This window comes from Megalopta genalis, chromosome 7, assembly GCF_051020955.1.
Source record: "Megalopta genalis isolate 19385.01 chromosome 7, iyMegGena1_principal, whole genome shotgun sequence".
Classification (NCBI taxonomy): Eukaryota; Metazoa; Arthropoda; class Insecta; order Hymenoptera; family Halictidae; genus Megalopta; species Megalopta genalis.
In genome coordinates, this window is record NC_135019.1 from 23,103,878 (window position 1) to 23,122,928 (window position 19,051).

General features: G+C 36.8%; 2 protein-coding genes across 7 annotated transcripts in view; both read right to left on the bottom strand.

Moving 5' to 3' along the window:
• Positions 1-1,346: 1,346 nt before the first annotated feature.
• Positions 1,347-3,287, bottom strand: LOC117225203 (jerky protein homolog-like). The gene is made up of 2 exons (XM_033478551.2): positions 1,634-3,287; positions 1,347-1,546 (listed from the first exon to the last, which is right to left on the bottom strand). Exon 1 carries the CDS (start codon positions 3,105-3,107, stop codon positions 1,638-1,640), a length of 1,470 nt encoding a protein of 489 aa, XP_033334442.1. The 5' UTR covers positions 3,108-3,287; the 3' UTR covers positions 1,347-1,546; positions 1,634-1,637.
• An 8,062-nt stretch (positions 3,288-11,349) lies between these two features.
• The window catches only part of Mp (collagen XV/XVIII-type protein multiplexin), a 567,976-nt gene continuing 560,274 nt past the window's right edge, over positions 11,350-19,051 (bottom strand). For 4 of the 6 annotated variants that reach the window (XM_076523939.1, XM_033478554.2, XM_033478557.2 and 1 more), the window contains 8 exons: positions 18,201-18,275; positions 17,951-18,045; positions 17,773-17,865; positions 17,157-17,279; positions 17,042-17,056; positions 15,256-15,450; positions 14,996-15,111; positions 11,350-13,631 (listed from right to left, as the gene is read on the bottom strand). In XM_076523939.1, the coding sequence (XP_076380054.1) occupies positions 13,337-13,631; positions 14,996-15,111; positions 15,256-15,450; positions 17,042-17,056; positions 17,157-17,279; positions 17,773-17,865; positions 17,951-18,045; positions 18,201-18,275 (1,007 nt within the window). In that variant the 3' untranslated portion in view covers positions 11,350-13,336. The remainder of the gene's footprint in view (positions 13,632-14,995; positions 15,112-15,255; positions 15,451-17,041; positions 17,057-17,156; positions 17,280-17,772; positions 17,866-17,950; positions 18,046-18,200; positions 18,276-19,051) is intronic. The other 2 variants (XM_076523938.1, XM_076523937.1) reach the window with 2 other exon arrangements.

Genomic DNA, 19,051 nt, shown 5'->3' on the forward strand with positions numbered 1-19,051 from the left:
ACACACAGAAATTCCGTTTTTATATTAATGTCGTCGGCTCTAAAAATACAATATGATTAAAATGAGATCAAACATTATATAGTTTGGATAAATATTTCTAATTAAAATAAAATCAAACACGATATAATTTCGATTGCATTTATTTATTTAATACTTATTCTGTAATTCATTTTATTCCATTATCTCGCTGTGACTATGTAAGAAAAATACATTGTGTTGAGAACTCTAGATATACATTGAAAGGATGAAAAGGTTGGAGAGTGGACTGTATGGTGAAAGGCACTGATTTAATGAATCGAAATATATTGTATAAATTAGATCGATACAAAGGAAGGAAGGAAATGTTCGATAGAGTGATGAAGTGATACAGAGGATGATATGTCGTGAAGTTCACGAGTGATGCGATCAAGCGTTGTATCACAGTTACAAAGCTGTAGCGAAAGTTGCAAGAGCAAAAGTGTAACACGAACCTAGGCTACAAGCGTAGAGGAATTACGAACGTAACGCGAGTTGCAAGCGGAAAAGTATAGAGACATTGAAAGTTTCTGCAAGCGCAGAAGAGAATTACAAGCGCAACTAGGTTAGTGTAACTATAGTTGATAACTGATAACTAATCGCAACTGGTGGAATAAGTTGCAAACTGAAAGTGTGTTACAAATAATAGAGTGCGAACACAGCGATAACTGAGGATAATCGTGTAACAGAAACGTGTAGCAAAACGTACAGACTGCCGATAACTGACAGCCAACTCACAGCGATTGTGGTGCGAGGGTCTATTTATATCGCCGTGGGCCATCGGTTAAGAAAGGAGGAGGAGTGGGGTTTTTGAATATTGGAAGGACTAAGCATTGCTGAACGCGTTCGTTACAGTGTACGAGGGCAATACCCTAACGAACGGCGCTACACAGAAAATAACGGAAAATAGGTAACAGATTTGTTACTGAGATTATTAGAAGGATGGTCCAAGCGACGAGTACAGTAAATTCTCCCCAATTGTTAAGCCTAGCTTGTAAACAAAAATGGACAACTTTGAAAGAGGGCATACAATAATTCAAGCCTCGCGGCTCGTTTTTATAGTTGTCGATTGTTAACAAGCTGAAGGAAAATTCGGAAGAATTTACTGTATTTACATCGACGATATAAACAAGGCGACCGTCTAGGTCGCGGGTCGTTCACCTGGGCCGGCGTCGAGCTCGAACGGCTAGGCTCGACGCTGCGTACAAAAACTGACAACGCGCGAGTGTTCTTATACACCGATCCAGGTGACTCGAGAAAAACTCTAAAAGAGTGGTTTGAATTGTAGACACACATGGTGTGTTACACGCATAAATAACAATACATATAAATAATATACTAATGTAATCTATTTATCACAAGTGTAATCATTATGTTTACATTCAAAAGTTGCATTGATATTATACATGATTATGCATATGTACTAATTAGGTAAATGAAAAATGATATTCTATACTAAATTGTTTTGTGGCATATCATCCATGGAATCGTGTAGTAACTTGGCCAACGGTGATGGTTCTCCTTTGTTTTCCTAATAACAAATAATGTAAAAACATTGATTTATAAATAATTCATATTCAAATTGACTGCAAATTTTTACCATTGTATGAATACGTACTTATTCAATTTTCCTTGCCCAAGAAAAATATTTTTAGTCCCTGCACCATGCATTGTATGCAAGTCGGTGCTTTTGCACTGTAAAATGTCAATCTGTCAAATATTACACGTAATTCATTGTCCCCAATTTCCTCATAAATTATTTCTTGTGGTTCTTCTTGTATTTCTGTCGTTTCTTCTTTTATTTCTATGTTTTCGTCCCCTCTTTCTGCTTCCTCGCAGTTTAAGAAATATTGTGTAACATACGCCGGGGTGCATTGTTCTCCTGTGATCTCACTCATCATGCACTGCCAATTAGGTTCAAGCTCTATTTTCGGCCGAATGGAACAACCAGCAGGATTAATAATCTTATTCGATGCATTTTTAATGTCACTTTGTGTAATTTCTGACCAGGATTCGGATAAAATGTCAATACAGTTTTTTATTGTGTAGTCGGCATAAAATTCATTTATTCCCCCATCATACGTTAAAACACGTTGCAGGAGTTTCTGGCGGAAAACCCTTTTTGTTTTCTCTATTATCCCTTGATTCATCGGTTGAAGAATAGACGCTGTATTGGGTGGTAAATATATAATTTTAAAATCTTCATCTTGTTGTAGCGAAACTTTATGGGCTTCGCAATTGTCTAACAATAGGATTACTTTCCCTGATATTTGCTTTTCCTCTTGATATCGTTTTACAGATGGTTTGAAATGATTTTCAAACCAATCTAAAAATAATGTTTTGTCCATCCATGCGTTTGTCTGCGATTTAAAGAATACAGGTAACGAAACTTCGTGTTTCAAAGCTCTTGGGTTTTTATATTTGTAAATTACAATAGGCATAATCTTATGTGTGCCTAATGCATTTGCACATAGGCCAATTGTAATTCTATCTTTTTTCGCCTTATGTCCACTAAGATTTTGTTCTTCTGTTTTCGTTGGAAGAGCCTTCCACACAAGTCCACTTTCGTCCATATTGTAAACATTCTCCAAATTTACATTTTCTTCCTCTATTATTTTCTTAAAATTAATTACAAAAGCATCTGCTCCATCCTGATCAGCATTACCTTTCTCCTCGTACATCTTTACTAAGCGTATGCCATGACGTCTTTTAAATTTGATTAACCAGCCACGACTCACTTTAAATCGCGAACATGATGGCAAATTTTCTTTTATTTCCGTCGCCTTTTGTAACATGAGATTGTCTGTTATACGGTCACCAAGCGTTCTTCTTTGCACGTACCATGCCAATAATTGTTTATCCACTTCGTTATATACTGGCTCTATTATTCTTTGTCGCTTAAGTTCGCGTTTACTTTTATCTGCAAACTCATTAATTTTTGTAGCATTGTTTAAAATGTGTCGGACTGTTTTGATTCCAACGCCATATTTCATTCCAATTTGTTTAGACGACAATCTTGTTTCTCGAAAATCCTTCAAGACATCCAAGCGTTGCTGCATGTTTAATAACGTATATTTTTTTCTTGGTGCCATAATATTAATATTAAAGATATGTGTATGTATTTAGAGATAAAACGATTAATTAATTGCCACAATTTATATATCACTTATTATTAACCGCTTCGCTCCCATGGACGTGTTCTGTCGCGACACCGATACTGTCCGTACGTATGTCACAGACGAGATCTCGCGACGTAATGCCGCTTGTGCGAGGCCACGGCCGTGTTAGCCCACGACGCAATACCGTTCGTGCGGCCTCCGGCATGTGGCCTCCGAATTGCCGTCGGAGCGAGGCATGTGGCCTCCGAATTGCCGTGGAACGTAGACCCGAATAGCATAAATCCACTAATACATTTTTTTGAACGACATACATACCTTCTTTGACATTGCCTTTAGTATTTCTCCAATGCTTTTTTGTGTAATGAAATAAAATAAGTTACTTGCTACGTATAATGAATAAATATGTCGTGTTCGGTATCATTTTAATGGGAAGAATCTGACCAATATATTAGAAAAATTTTCACGTATGAAAAGTTAGACATAAACAAGTTAAGTCATCGTTTTTATTCTAGCAGTACAATGTATTTGTATTAATGAACACCTGCATGCTGGCCGCTGGCTTTTTTGTCGACTGTCCCGAGTTTCGTTCTATCTTTTTCTCTCACACAAGATGACGGCAACTATAAAGACGAGCGGCAAGGCTCGTAGAATCGTGACTGAGTGTGAGTGTCCTCCGATTACCGTTTTCAATTCCGACCTCCGGGCCTTCCAGGTAGAATTTACTGTAGTAGGTTTCGCAACGCTATAATGCAAATCGCGATGTGCCCATCCGAGCTGATCGTTGGACCTTGTCCACTGTTGCAGCCGCAGCATGGACGCTTAAAATGTCGAGTGCAGCTACTGCAAAGCGATTATTTCGTAGCAACGCTAATTCAACGAATAGAAATCCGAAAGATTACTTTATTTTCCAGAAAGTACAAGTCTGTAGACTTTAAAAAAATCGAAGAAAATTAACAGACCACGATTACATATCTTTGAAGTTAGTCTACACAGCAATTATTGGCAACGCTAACTTCGATGTCTATTCGAAATTAGCTATAGCAACGCGTGATTACATATTTCGCAACGTTACACAGTGTAACGAGAATATGGGCGTTCGGGACAAAATTCATAATTTCTAAACTAATTTATTTTCGACCTAGGACTTCTAATATTTTTTTAAAGAGGATACAAAGATGTATCGATTTATGGAAAAAAATACAATCTTAGTATTAAAAAATTAAGATGATCTTAATATTAATAATGATTTCGACTACTTTTTCCATTTTGAGCAACTTTGAGCAGTTAAATTTCACGTGAATATGAAGTTTAATAAACATAACAAGTTGATAAACATTTAACATACAAAATTGGAACAAATTGTTAATATTGTAAAATAATTGTTCTGCAACTTGGAAGGTCTTATAATGCTAAAGATAATTTATAAAAATCAGTTTAATCGGATAAACATTCGACGAATGGTAGGTGTTTAAAACGTGCACTGAATATTGAAACAAATTTCAAGCATTATTTTTAACAACAAACCGGAAAATTCAGTAAAAATTGTGGACAGTGTTAAAAACTACGTTCCTTTATTAGCATTTTAAGATACAATGAGCTATGAATTCTAGACATCAGTTTTTTTTATTTTTGTCCATTGCTCGTAACACTGTACATTATGACAAACCGTGGACGTGTCCATCTGTGCTGTTGTTGGGGCGTTGTGGCCTGCCCTTTGTTGCAGCTGCAACATGGGCGCCTGTGAAGTCGATAACCAAACTACATATTGCAACGCGGTTATGTCGTCGCAACACTAATTCAACGAACACGGATCCAAAAGACTAGAATTTGTAGAAACAAATGAATCGAAAAATCTCCAAAATTTAGCAACTCAAGGCGGGATCGTATTTACAGTAATCTCTCCCCAAATGACAAATTTTTGCTATTCCATGAATGTCGCTGTGCTATTGCTACGGCCCTGTAATTTATCGATTTTCTTGCTACGCCGATGCTAAGATTCGACGGAGTCGGCGAACACGTGTGCTGCGGCACGCGCTGCGGCTCCTGTGACTCGAATTCCCAGAAGACAACTCATAATACAATAACATAACTTTTTAAATTTTGACATTTTAAAACTGAAGTTTTTTTAAACATATTGCTGATAGTTTTCTGATTAAAATGAGACCAAACATGATATAGTTTGGACAGATATTTCTGATTACGATGAAATCAAACACACGATATAATTTCGATTACATTTATTAGTAAATAAATTATTAGAATAAAATGAATCACACATTAAGTATTATACAAATAAAATGAATTACACATTAAATATTAAGTATAATATTATCGCATATTACAGCTATTATCGCTGTGATTATATAAATAAAACACATTGTATTAATAATAACTGTACATCAAAAAGTACTGATATTATGCATAATTAGATAAGTGCAAAATTATATTCTACATTAAATTGTTTTGTTGCGTATCATCCTTATAATTGTTTGGTAACGTGGCCTACGGCGATAGTTTTCCTCTATTTTCTAATAGCAAATGATGTAGAAAAAATTAGTTTTTTAAATAATTCATATTCAAATTGGCTGCAAATTTTTACCATTGTATGAATACGTATTTATCCAATACTTCTTGTTCAAGAAAAATAATTTTGATAGTATAGCAAACCGTTCCTTCACACTCTCCGACAAACGCGTAGGTTTGTCTAACATTCGTCGAATGGAGGCATCTGTTCTCCGAATGTGCGTAATAGAGGCATCTGTTCTTCGAATGTGTGTAATAGAGGCATCTGTCTTCCGAATGTCGGTCGAACGTAGGCTTGAATACCATAACTTCAATGACATTTTCCTTCAGTGACATACCATACATACCTTCTTTGACGTACATATTACGGTCGTAATACAGTTTCAAATCCGACCCCGCGACTTTTAGGCGGAGATTACAGTATTCGCAACACTATCTTTAAAGCTACTGGGCATATCAATCGAAATGAAATCGCGGCTATTTTATTCGCAACGCTACACTCTAAACTGTAAACAATTGACAGTAAAGTTAATAGAAATTCCGGCTGTATCATCGCAACGCAAGTTTTGATTTCTGTTTAAAATCGACTGAAGTAACGCGTATTTATTTCGCAACGCTATCGCAAGTCGCGGACGTGCCATTTGCGCTGATCGTTGGGTTGACGAAGCCAGCCCAAATACTAATACTACAACGATTACTATAAAGACTACTATTACTATTGCAGCGTGTACAGTGACAAAGTAACGTTACATATACGTAATAATTTACCTAACAAAATACATAATTTTTATTTTACGTCCGTAGAATTAACCTGAGAATAAAAGATCTGAAAATCCTAGATAAAAAGAGTTATTAGTTTGATTTTATTCTTCAAAATGAATCTGTTTTTGTTGCAATTAAAATTTGTCAAGCTATAGTCGAGAATTGAATACGCACAAGCGTGAACAAACTTAATTACTCGAAAAGAAAAAGTAATGGTAGTTGAATTCACAGGGAAAACGCGAATTATTGAAAAATGCACACTGTAACAAGTACGCACAGTTCCGGGGGTAATATTCACGGATGTATGTGTGACTTTTACTGAACCCAATGTTCGGCGAAGTAAAATAACAGAATCACTCTCTAAATGACGCGGGGTCGGAATTGTAACCAACAGATTTGAGAATAGTAAATCATGATTTTTCGAGCCTCGCGGCTCGCTTTTACAGTTACCGATACCACATGAGAGAGGAGAGAGAGAGAGAGAGAGAGAGAGAGAGAAAGAGAGAGAGAGAGAGCGAAAGAGAGAAAGCGAGAGAGAGAGAGAGAGAGAGAGAAAGAGAGCGAGAGAGCGAGAGAGAGAAGGAACCTACTTGGAAAGGCAGCAGTCAGCATGCCGGTATACATTACTATGAATACATTGTAATACTAGAATAAAAACGACTTAACTTTTTTATTTCTAATTTTTTAATATATTGGTTAGATTTTTCCAATTAAAATGATACCAGACACGACATGTTTTGAATATTTGAAGGATAAATGTAAAGGAAGAAGTTGCTTCAAATGTTCCGAGGAACCTGCCATTTCCGGATTGCGAGACATTTTTGGGACACCCTGTATATATATATCGGAACATTTGAAGCAACTTCTTCCTTTACAAAAATTTTCTCCGAGGCACTGTTAACGAGTTATTAATGAAAAACAGTGACCAATAAGAATCGAGTACGGCTGACGCGAGGCGGCCCAGCCAACTAGCGCACGAAGCCCAGTTCCGCTCATTGGCTCGGTCGCCTCGCGCCAGCTGAGCTCGCCTCTCATTGGTTACTGTTTTTCGTTAATAACTCGTTAACGGTGCCTCGAAGAAAATTTTTGTAAAGGAAAAAGTTGCTTAGAATGACCTGAGGAACCTGCCACTTTCGAATTGCGAGACATTTTTAGGACACTCTGTATATAAAATAAATAAAATGAAAAACCGATTCTTAATATATGGAATATTAAAGGTAAAGAAGATATGTAGGTACTATATCGTTCGAAAGAAAATGTCAATGAAGTTATGCTACTGGGGCCTACGTTCGAAGCCATTCGGAGAAGAGATATCTTAATTCGACACTACTTGTAGAAGAGATGCCTCATTAGACCACATTTGGAGAAGAGATGCCTCATTCGACACCATTTGGAGAAGAAATGCCTCCATTCGACGAGCTTACGCGTTTGATGGAGGTGTGCAGGTACAGTTTACTGTACTTTTTTCATCAACCGTGGAATTTTAAGAGATCTTGGTATAAGGATGGTCGAACGTCGAGGAAGAATGACACTGTTTAGATACGAGCTCCTCGAAATTCAGCGCCGATAGCGCAACGGATGGGATGTAGATGTGACGGCGAAGAACAAGGGCTGAAATCGAAGCCATGTTTTCCTGTGAGGACAAGAGTCGACTTGTCACTGTTATCCGAATCGTTATTAGAGGCGTAACAACAGCAATATTCATAAAGTAATGAAACAATTAACAACGCAAAAGTCAATTTATCTCGATGGGTCTAGTCAGCAAAATTCCACGAAAAAATGAGTCTGTAACCTATAGGTTATGTCAAGAAGACAGGTAAAAAGTCAGGTTATGTCACGGTCCGCCGACGTGATGCTCGCCCATAGGGCACGATACTGAACAATTCCAAGGATGATAGGCAACAAAACAATTTAACGTAGAATATAATTTTGCACTTATCTGATTATGCATAATACCAATGCAGCTTTTTAATGTACAGTTATCATTAATATGTATAACAATGTATTTTACTTATATATAATCACAGCAATAATAGAATAAAATGAATTACACATTAAGAACTAAGTAAATAAATGCAATCAAAATTATATCGTGTCTGATCTTATCGTAATCAGAAATATCTGTCCAAACTATATCATGTTTGGTCTCATTTTAATCAGAAAACTATCCGCAATATGTTAAAAAAAAGTCAGTGTTAAAATGTTAAAATTAAAAAAATTTACGTCATTGTATTATGAGTTGTCTTCCTGGAATTCGAATCAAAGGAGCCGCGACGCGTGCTGCAGCACATGTGTTCACCGACGTCGAACGTTAGCATCGGCGTAGCGAGAAAATCGATAAATTTCAGGGTCGTAGCAATAGCGCCGCGTCACTTACGGCATAGCAAGATTTCGTCATTTAGGGAGGGATTACTATACTAATAACGAATGATGAGATGACGGTTGACGAGATTCTGATGCGGACTTCGTCGATCCGCTAAAACGTGGAGGTGGAAAATCCCTCCACTAAAATTTATTAAAATAGTGGGGCACTGGGCCCACCAATTAGAAATAGCCTATCGAGACTGAGACAATGGGGGTGGTTCGATAGTCTGACGCCAAGAACGGCGATGCTGCGAACAATGGAAATTACGAGAAATAAACTGTCGAGACCCCTTGGCGTCCTGTGAGGACCTAGGTTACGTCAAGTGCCATTGAGAGTGATACGACTACGCTACCCTTCGGTCGTACCCGAGTCATAAAGAAATTTGTCAAACAGACACTAAAAAGACTCTAAACAATAGCATCGTCCAAATCGTCCGTAGCCTAAACCCAAATATTAAGATGAGATTGTAGGGCAAGATACGCGTCGCGACACATCCTAATAAAATACAATTTATAAGCACAATTTACGAGTACGTGGTCACTGTACTCGTAAAATTGAGAGATCTACTAATAAAAGAAGTAGAATTGGAAGTAGGAACAACGTTGACGAAAGTAGGAGAGAAGAAGCAATAGGAAAAAAAGCAGCAGGAAGTGCAGAAGTTACCATAAATCAAGCATCAAGACTGATTTAAAAATATGAACAAAGATATCAATTTCTATTTCGAAAAGGTAAATTCATGTTAAAATTGAACATACAATTTTCTTAAATGTGGAGAAACCAGGATAAATTTGGATTAAAATTGAGAAGAAAACTGAAACTTGATATTAGAAGATAGTAGAGTAAATTTTGATTAAAATTAGAAAGAGGAAAGAAAATTCGTTTAAATTGGGAGAAGATAGCATAAGTTGAAGTCAACGTCGCGACTCTAAATGCCGAAATGACTCTAAATGACAACAAATTTTAAATAGAAGGTGAACATATATTTGAAAAGATCTTCAGAAATGATCACTAGAATGACCATTGCTGAACGCAGCACTAAACCAAAGTTTAGTAGTGGTTATTCTGAAAGTCCACCCTAGGTCAGATCACTTCTGCAAGAGGACCCACTTTGATTCAAAATTAAAGTTTAGTTTTGTTTTGTAAATCAGTGATACAGGAATATTTTGTTACCATTTTTACAAGTTTATAAATATAGGCGCGGTAAGAGAATATGTGTAGATGTACGGCAGCAAATCGAAATGTAGAATAAGAAACTAGGAGAACTATAAGGAACAAATGTACCTATCACTCTAAATAAACCTAACCTGTAACCTGAGGACCTCTTGGAACCAAACTGCTCCCTCTAGTGATCATGCTGCAACTGACTGAGCCATAGCGCTAAAAATGAGTTGAACGGGTAACCGAAAGTTACTTCCACCATTGACTCGAATGAATGTTGATCGCTATTATCGATGACGATCGATAACTTCGATCATTTCCAATCATTTAATGTTTGTAACAACTTATTTTTTGCAAGAAAGCTATCGAGCGCTCTCAAGATCACTTTATTACCTAAATATTTGATGAAAAATACTAACGAGATTTAGTAACCAAAAAATTTCAATAGAGCAAATCGATCGATGTGGGTTGCTAAATCAAACTCCTTTCATTAATGAATTTATTATTTCTGGCTTCCTAATATTTATAACAATTCCATTTGTTAGAGATATGGTTAAACACTGCCTTAGCTCCAAATATTAATTAAGTAGTTATTAACTTCATTAACATAATTTAGTTATTAAATTATGTTAATGAAGTTTCTGCCGTATCGTAAATGTCAATTCAACTATTTATTGAATCGTATCAGTGAACCTCGTTTAAAAAACAATTTATAATAAATGTTCAAAACCTCTACATAAATATCTCAAAATACCTTATTTATTTATTGCTTGAATATAAATAAAAATTAATCCAGACAAGAAGCTGAAACTGATCGACAAATTACCAACAGTTGATGTTGGCTAACGGTTTCAGCGTTTCGTCACTACGTGTAGTGGCGCTATTTTTATATTTTCAGGAGCAAATGATTCGTGCCGGATTATACATTGTACCTTATGACAAAAATGGTAAGAATTATGTGTTCCCTATGTTTGCAATAATACATAAACTGTTTTTACATGGTATAAATTTTTCAATTTTTCTGAATACTTCTGTAACTTCGAAACAGTTTGTTTAACGCTCAAATTGCTAAAATTCATCTAATAATCTGTACATAAATTCTTCTGCGACTATATCTTAATATTTCGTATATGCACAATACTTATGGTTTCCAAACTTTGCGATATTTTTTCCCAAGAGGACGCCAAGCGTGTGTAAATGATAAATAAGATAAATGATATTCAAATAAGTAGAATTATTTAGCGTCTCTCAGAATTGAAGCAAATGATACAACTTGTTTAATCGATCGATACAAAAATTATTCATTATGTGAGAAATGTAATCTAAACGTTGATTATGTAAGACTAGATTTAAAATAGTAAATTAGATGCGGTTCAATTGGAGTGGTATTAAAAAAATCCACAAATATACAGTTTTCATTTTTTTTATTTAGAAAGACAATAATAAAGTGTACAAATCATACAAAATTTCGAAACAAAACGGTCCTCGGTGCAAACTATATCGAAGGATAGTTGGTTTTACATAGGGATGTCAAGGTCTACGTACGACATCAAGGGAATCATTCGATACGAATTATTCGCCAACAAGCATGCTGACAACCTAAACATATTAGACCGACGATTTTCTTTTACTTAATCTTAAATTACTGTTATGTGTTAGTGGTATCGTATTTTCGAATTATAGACACTGACGTAAATTCGATTTATGCTCGATGTAAACGCAGACATTAAACACGATTACATGGCGACAGTTCGCAAAATGGCAACGTTTTCTCAACGAACTATAAATAAGTTATAAAATATTGCTACGTATATGCTAGTAGTATAGAAAGCTTTATCAACTGTTACTGGTTAGGCCATTCTTTTTGCGTTCTGTCTGATTCTGGATTGCAGTTGATCTCGATTGTTTCTAAACATACGGGAAATTTTCGTCTAAGATATATCCGTTTCCTCTGAACATCCATTCGCGGAGAAGTTTTCGCAAAAAACACAAGAAACCACACGAAAGCTCAAACAGATAACACACATGACAAACATAAAATCAAGATTAACGCGAAACAGATGTAATAGTTCGAACGAAGGAAGATCGAATACTCGAGTAACGCATTTTTCTTTAAGACGGCCGATCGGATTGAAAAAATTGACATTTATAACGTTCTTCAGGGACAAGTATTAAATACTATTCAGTCTTCTACAGTTGCATAACTCGTCAGTAAGGAACTGTATGGATTTCAAGCAAACTGAATATATTTGAATATAAAATCTAAAGTTACGCAAGAGGGCGCATGAAAATTATTTTCGAAATCGGTTAGAATTATTTATTGGTGCCGAGCAGATCGGTTCACGCGATAATTAAGAGAACGGAGGAGGCAGAGATAGATCGTCAATTACCTCCGGAATTTCCATGAAAGTTATTTCGATTAATTGACGTCTATTTAGATTTCGATTGTAGGCCAGGCAAGAACTTTCAAGCGAAAACTGAAATCTATTTTCGTATATTCGTACGGGGGATTGTTTTAGCTTTAAACTATTCGCGATGACAATCGATCCGTCTAAAATTTCCCACACGTTTAGGACCACTCTGTGGATTGCAACATGTCCATCGCGGTGATCTACACGGAGCATAAATCCGGATTCCTCGGGGAACTGAACGGTCTTACGGAATCTTTCGTTAATCAACTCGTTTCTTACATCTAACATACACACTCATATGTAATTGGCTAAAGTGTAAATGCAATTCGATCGCGGATATGATCTCCGTTTTATTTAGGTCGTAGGACAGTCATTAGTTTAAAGTAGTACGTTGGTATTCTGTTTCCTGTTATCCATTCTTATCCCTTAAAAGTAAATAATGACTTGCAGCGGGCATTCTTGTCACGGCTTTAAGAATCTCTTCTCGTAATAGTGGTCTAAGTACTCTGGACGTTTATCGTGATGTAGGGACCCTTAATGACGTCTAGCCGATTTGCCCGTGATCGGGATCGAACGTCGAAGTTCCAGCGGGCATCCCGACAGCGACAGATCAAGAATGCAGGCAATCGATATGACACACTGATGAACGATGTCTAGACGATCAGTCTTGTTTCTTATAAAGAGAACGGAAATTCGTGTAAAGCGTTGACTAATGACTCGCGATTTATGGATTATAACCTTTGGAGTTCAAGATAGACTTTATGGTCTTCCCTCCCTGCTCGGAAACGAGATGCTCGCTGTTCGACAGAATTTTTTCTTCGTTGCCTGGGCCGCCTTGTTAAAGGCTTCCTTTTAAACCACCTTTCGATGATAAATCTCAAACGGTCCGCGCCTCAAAGGATCGACGAGGACAAGAACATCTCGATTCCTAATTGCTTAACGAGCGAATTGCTTTGTTTATTATTTTAGTAGATCGGTAGCGATTAATTTTCCATCAGAGCGTCCAAGTACTCCTTGTAATCGGCCTCCGACATCTCCTCCTCCTCCTCCGCAACTTCGACGCTCCTCTTCCTTCTTGTGGTCTCGCTGGTCACTTCTATACAGAGTAGCGCGAACTTGTTATCGCAGGAATAACGAACTTGCTCCAAGAGGCGGCCACCTGTCAGGGGCGAACCTAATCCGTAACGATCGGAGCTGCTCGAATGCCAAGCGTCGCAGTACGTGTCCATCGCCCGATCCCCTAATTTGTGCGACCCGTGCCACGCCACTTTCTCCGGCCTGGAATCACAGGGAAACGTTTGTGAACAATTTTTTGATTCGCCGCTGCGCGTGCCGCAGGTACAACGGAATCCTGCTATCGTCAGAGTAATTGCTTTTGGAACCGCGTTTGTCACAGCACTGGCCCGTTCTACCACATACTGAAATACACGGAGTGTATTACACTCTCATAGGAACATTCCTATGAGACATAGGAAATATCATAACATTCTCATAGGAAATATCTCCGTTTGATTTTAATGGTATTAACGCATCTTAAGCATGAAACGTCTAAACTCGTTTCGTGCTTTATTATTGTTAACCCTCGCCTCGTTTACGCATGCCGTGAAATCTAAGTACAGTAAATTTTCCTTAACTGATGCACAGATTGTGCACAAGAATGGATTATTTGGGAAGAGCAGATACGATTATTCGAGTTTTGTGGTTTGTTTTTATAGTTGTTGGCAATCGGTGACTATGAAAACGAGCCGCAAGACTCGAATTCCAAAGTGTCCATTTTTGTGTACAATCTGAGCGTTAATTGGGGAGAATTTACAGTCCTCGTGTGACAAGACGGCACCTTTGTGTTCACGTTCCCCCTCTTACTAGCTGCCCCACTGCCACAGCTATCGGTCGTTACTGGTCAAGAACCGGTGACGAAGATTGCCGTCGGCCAATAGCGATCGATAGCTGCGGCAGTGGGGCAGCTAGTTAGAGGGGGAACGTGAACACAAAGGTGCCTTGTTGTCGCATGAAGACTATAGTTGCGGCTAGCATCGCGGTTGACTTATTACCCCTATTCTGACGCAGACTCCGCGAGACAGCAGCCGTTGTATGTCGCGTAAAGATATATTCGTTATTGGAACTTGGAAGATGCAGCCTGTGTGTATCGGTAATGATAATAAATGTACGCAGAAATGCGATGACTGCCAGATATGTACATACATACATGCAATACACGTGAAATAAAAAAGTAGTATTTTATGTGTTATCTGTAATAATAAAGAATACATAATTTCGAAATAATAATATAAAGCAAATTTTCAATCAAACCCTATATGTTCAAATATTAAGTAATGAAATTCAGACTTCGGTCTGCATGGAACCAGAGTCAGCCGCTCGCAGTCATGAACAGTCCGCCGTGCGAGGGTTAAAGCGCGTTAAAACTCGTTTCCTATGAATTATCAGTGGAGTGCGGAAAACGTGTAAATACGGTCTTTAGGGGCGTAATTATTACGCATCATCCATTGCTAGATTTTTTACTACGTAGGTACCAGCCGATTATGCTTTTATAAATTTTTCATTTTTCAAAAATTATTAAATATTTCTTACCAAATACCTAACTACCTAATTTGTTTATCGATGATAATAAAATGGACCATTACCATGCGAAGTCGGTGAGAATATTTTTGCCGTTGAAACTGTAAATCCTAGGATTTTGGGAGAAGTACGCGCCGTTTCCATTGAACATCTCTTTCCAAGAATTAAAGAGCACGTCTCCCTGAAATATGTTAAGAAAATATATATATATGTATTATGTATTGTATACAGTCTTTAAATTGGGTGTATTCGCAGAAAACTGCCTTTCGCATTTAAACATTTGCATACACCTCGCAGTATTAATATACTTCAGATTCGCAATTACCTTTATGTTGACAATGGGAAGATCTCTATCTCCAAGCCTTACAATGCTGTCGACGTTCTGTACCCTGGAGCTAAGGAATGCACGGAACGTACCCCTTAATCCTGCTCGTTTTGCTTGTCGATAACAAGCGTAGTCTGCTGATCGCACACCGTGCATGTCTCCGGTAAATGGTTCGTTCAAGGCAGCCATTCGTAGCTGAAAGTTATGATACTGTTGTAATCATTTACCTTGTTTTTTTTTTAGGTATAATCAAATATAAACTCAAATGAAGTGGACCGCGGAGTTTCATTAAGAACAAAAATTTTCCGAGGAAGATTATCTACATTCATTTGTAAAATACGAGAGTGTTAGTATACAGAGTGACTCACTTAAATTCAACAACGAAGTTATTTTCGTTGTTACAAAAGCATCTGATGGTAATTAAGAATCGTTCCACCAAGGCCATTTTAATGATTTTTTCAAGTTCCTCGACATTTTTTGCACATTAACGTTTCTTTTTTATACCGTGATGATGTTGTATGCACCAAGACGAGTTTAATGACCTCTAATGTCATTACTTTGGGATGACCTTGACAATTAAAAAATGAGTCGAACTGTAAAGAATACAGAAACGAGGTAATTTACTTTATTTTATTACAAATGCTCAAGGTGCCGAGCACCGTTCTGTATTATTTAAATTTCAACTCATTTTTTAATTGTCAAGGCCATCTCAAGGTCATTATATTATAGATTCTTGAATTCGTCTTGACGCAAATAACGACATTGCATTATAAGAAATAAACGCTAATGTGCAAAAGAATGTCAACGGTCTTGAAAAAATCATTGAAACGACCTTGACAGAACAATTTTTGATACAATCAGACGCACGCGTCGAGATTATGTATATACCATTTTATCATTTTGTCATACTTTTCGTAGTAACAGAAATAAATTAGATGTTCAATTTAAGCGGGTCACCCTGTATATTATTGTTCTGTTGTCTTAATTTTATCACAAAAGCATAAAATCCGGAATTTATTAATTGATGACTTTTTTCAGAGAGGAATTTCGAGCCTGGGATACACGTATTTTCAAAAGACAAGAACACATGAAAAATCGTTCTTGGAAAACGATTTAAAAAATTTTCAGTTTAATACGACTACATATGAGACTCTACGGATAATTTCTCGTGAAGTCCTGGTGTAACGAATAACATGGGGCTAAAGAATATCGTTGTGAATGTACGGTCAAAATTCTAAGTCGATCGGATAAATTGTTTCCATGTAATCCCGGGGATAAGACTACAAAAACCGATTAAAGTTTAATTAGCAATTCGATAAGCTGAACGGTTTACGGGAAGAAACAAATACGTTCCTATAAAACCCCATTAAACTTTCTTTATTACATTGAATGATGCATCATCGAAGCTGCATCTTTGAAAGGGCGAAACTTTCGAAAATAGCATGAGAGATAAAGAAAACCTATTTAATAGTTTCCATTAGATCCCGCAGGATTAAATTCCGCAATTCGATTGCAATTTATTTCTTCCGAATTTAATTTATTTTATTCGTCCGAGACATCGGACGAAATAAATATCTTCCGTATTATCATTTCGGTTCTCCAATTTTACGATTCAAAGTCTTCTGGAACTTTAATTAAAAGTCAATACCGCCAGTTTTCTGTTGGAGACGAAAAGGCGGCGTGCATTGTTAAGATAAATGGAACGAAGGATGCGAGAGGGCTAATCTTCCTGTTCGCTCGTTACCGGAAAGTGATATTAAAAGGTTAATTGCGTTTCAAAACTTACCATTCGAGGATACCACTTAGCAGCGAAAAGAGGATTCAATTAAAATTAGGTGATCCATCAATTCGTTTCTTATGGATAATATTTTACATTCAACAGAATTGAGTTGGCGACTCACCCCTGTTCCATCTGCTTTCACGGGTATCTGGTTGATCAGGTTGGAAGCCTCAAAAGGTGGATTTGCTGGGGGTGGAGACGTTGTCGGTGGTGCAGGAGTAGTTATGGGTAGAAGTGAGCCCAGCTGGAAAGTACGGGATGAATACATCTAATTAAATCGATCACTGCGACGTCTCCCGCTTGGCTAGTTTGAAAATAATATTACTTTTTCTAGCATTTACGTATCCTCGAGCATGCATAGCATTTTTATTCTCTCCGACGTTTTTAATTGTACTCCAGTGACCCCCGACTTTTATTTACCCTACATTCTCTTTGCTTCGTGTTTCATTATTCCTTTCTTAATTCAAGAATTTCATGTAACTAAGAATTATTGAAGTAACAAAAACGCTTTTGCAAAAAATAATTGACTAAATCTCTTTGTTCAGGCATAGACTGTAATAGAAAGTGCAGAAAGTCTAAAGAAATATAGTTTTATTGTTTTTATAAGATCGGACAATTCAGTCATTCGCAGTGCTCGGCACGTTCAGTATTAATTTGCCGGATCCGTTCGAAATTGGCAATCATTCGGCGAAAACTGTGAAACTATGGAACCCCAAAAAATACTAAAATATACTAACAGCGATGTATTGCCAGCCATTGTTCACTCTGACGAGCAAGGCCTGCTCGTCGATGATGTAAGCGAGTGTTCCAACCGGACTTACGCCGGACATCTGGGACAAAAATTTTAGATTGAATTGGATTCGAAATTAGATCAGAGAACACCCTTAGAATTGTGTATCGTTTAAAAAGATTTACTTTGGTCATAGCTTCGGTGTTTTGGAAAGTCACTGCTCCAGGCACGATCTTCGTCGTGGTCTCTAAAGGACCTCTCGTCGCAGTGGTTGCAGCATCTGATTAAAACGTATGCATATTAGGACCGAAATAGCCAGGAAGCAATTAAACATACAGAAATCTATAACGTGGTCCTAGTTTACTATTGATCAACGGAATAACTAACATACATGCAGCTAACATACATGAATAGAAATATTTCAGCATATTTTACCTAAGCGATCTTTTAATTCTTTCAGTTGATTCAGTTCACGAAGAGCCTTCAATTTGTCCAGACTAGATCTGAGTCCTTGCAGCGCAAAAGAAACGTGTTATTTGTAAATTGAGTTTCTTTCTTCCCGCCATTTATAACTCGCAATATAACTTTCTATTTAACTTGTATACTACATTGTTTTATAATTAATTATCCGATCGAATCGTATCGAATATTTTATTCGAATAACGATCATTCATTAATTGTACGAACAATTTTTTATTCGAATGTATTATTCGCATAATTCTTTAAAATTCTGTAAAATTATTCGAGTAATAATGTGAACAATTGTTGACTGTTTCAATTGTAAACAGTATTCGAATAAAATCTTATTCGGATTTTGTATCTAGATCAATTTTTATTCGATTGGATGTTTATTCGATCGTATGGAATAGAATTTTATTCGTTAGTCGTTATCTCTTATCCGTCATCCGAATAAAATTATGCTGAACTCTGCCGCAATGTCTATGTAGAATTTGTAACAAGTTTAAGAGTTCTCATTTAGATAATTTCAGAAGAGATTAACTGCATGATATTTTACTCGAGACAATCTCTTGATTTATGAATGAAATTGATTTGACAGAAAAAATAGGAAAATATTTTCAATTAGATATCTTTGATTTGACTTTTCTTCGATTGAATAACTAGGGTAGATGTGTGTCCCAGTCTCCGCGCGAGTCTCAATTTCCGTGCCACCGAATTAAAAACGTATAAAAAAAGAAAAGTTTCATATATAAATTGACATCTCTCCCTGGATCTGACATATATTGATAGATAAACATAATATGTACAATAATATAGGTCGTCAATTC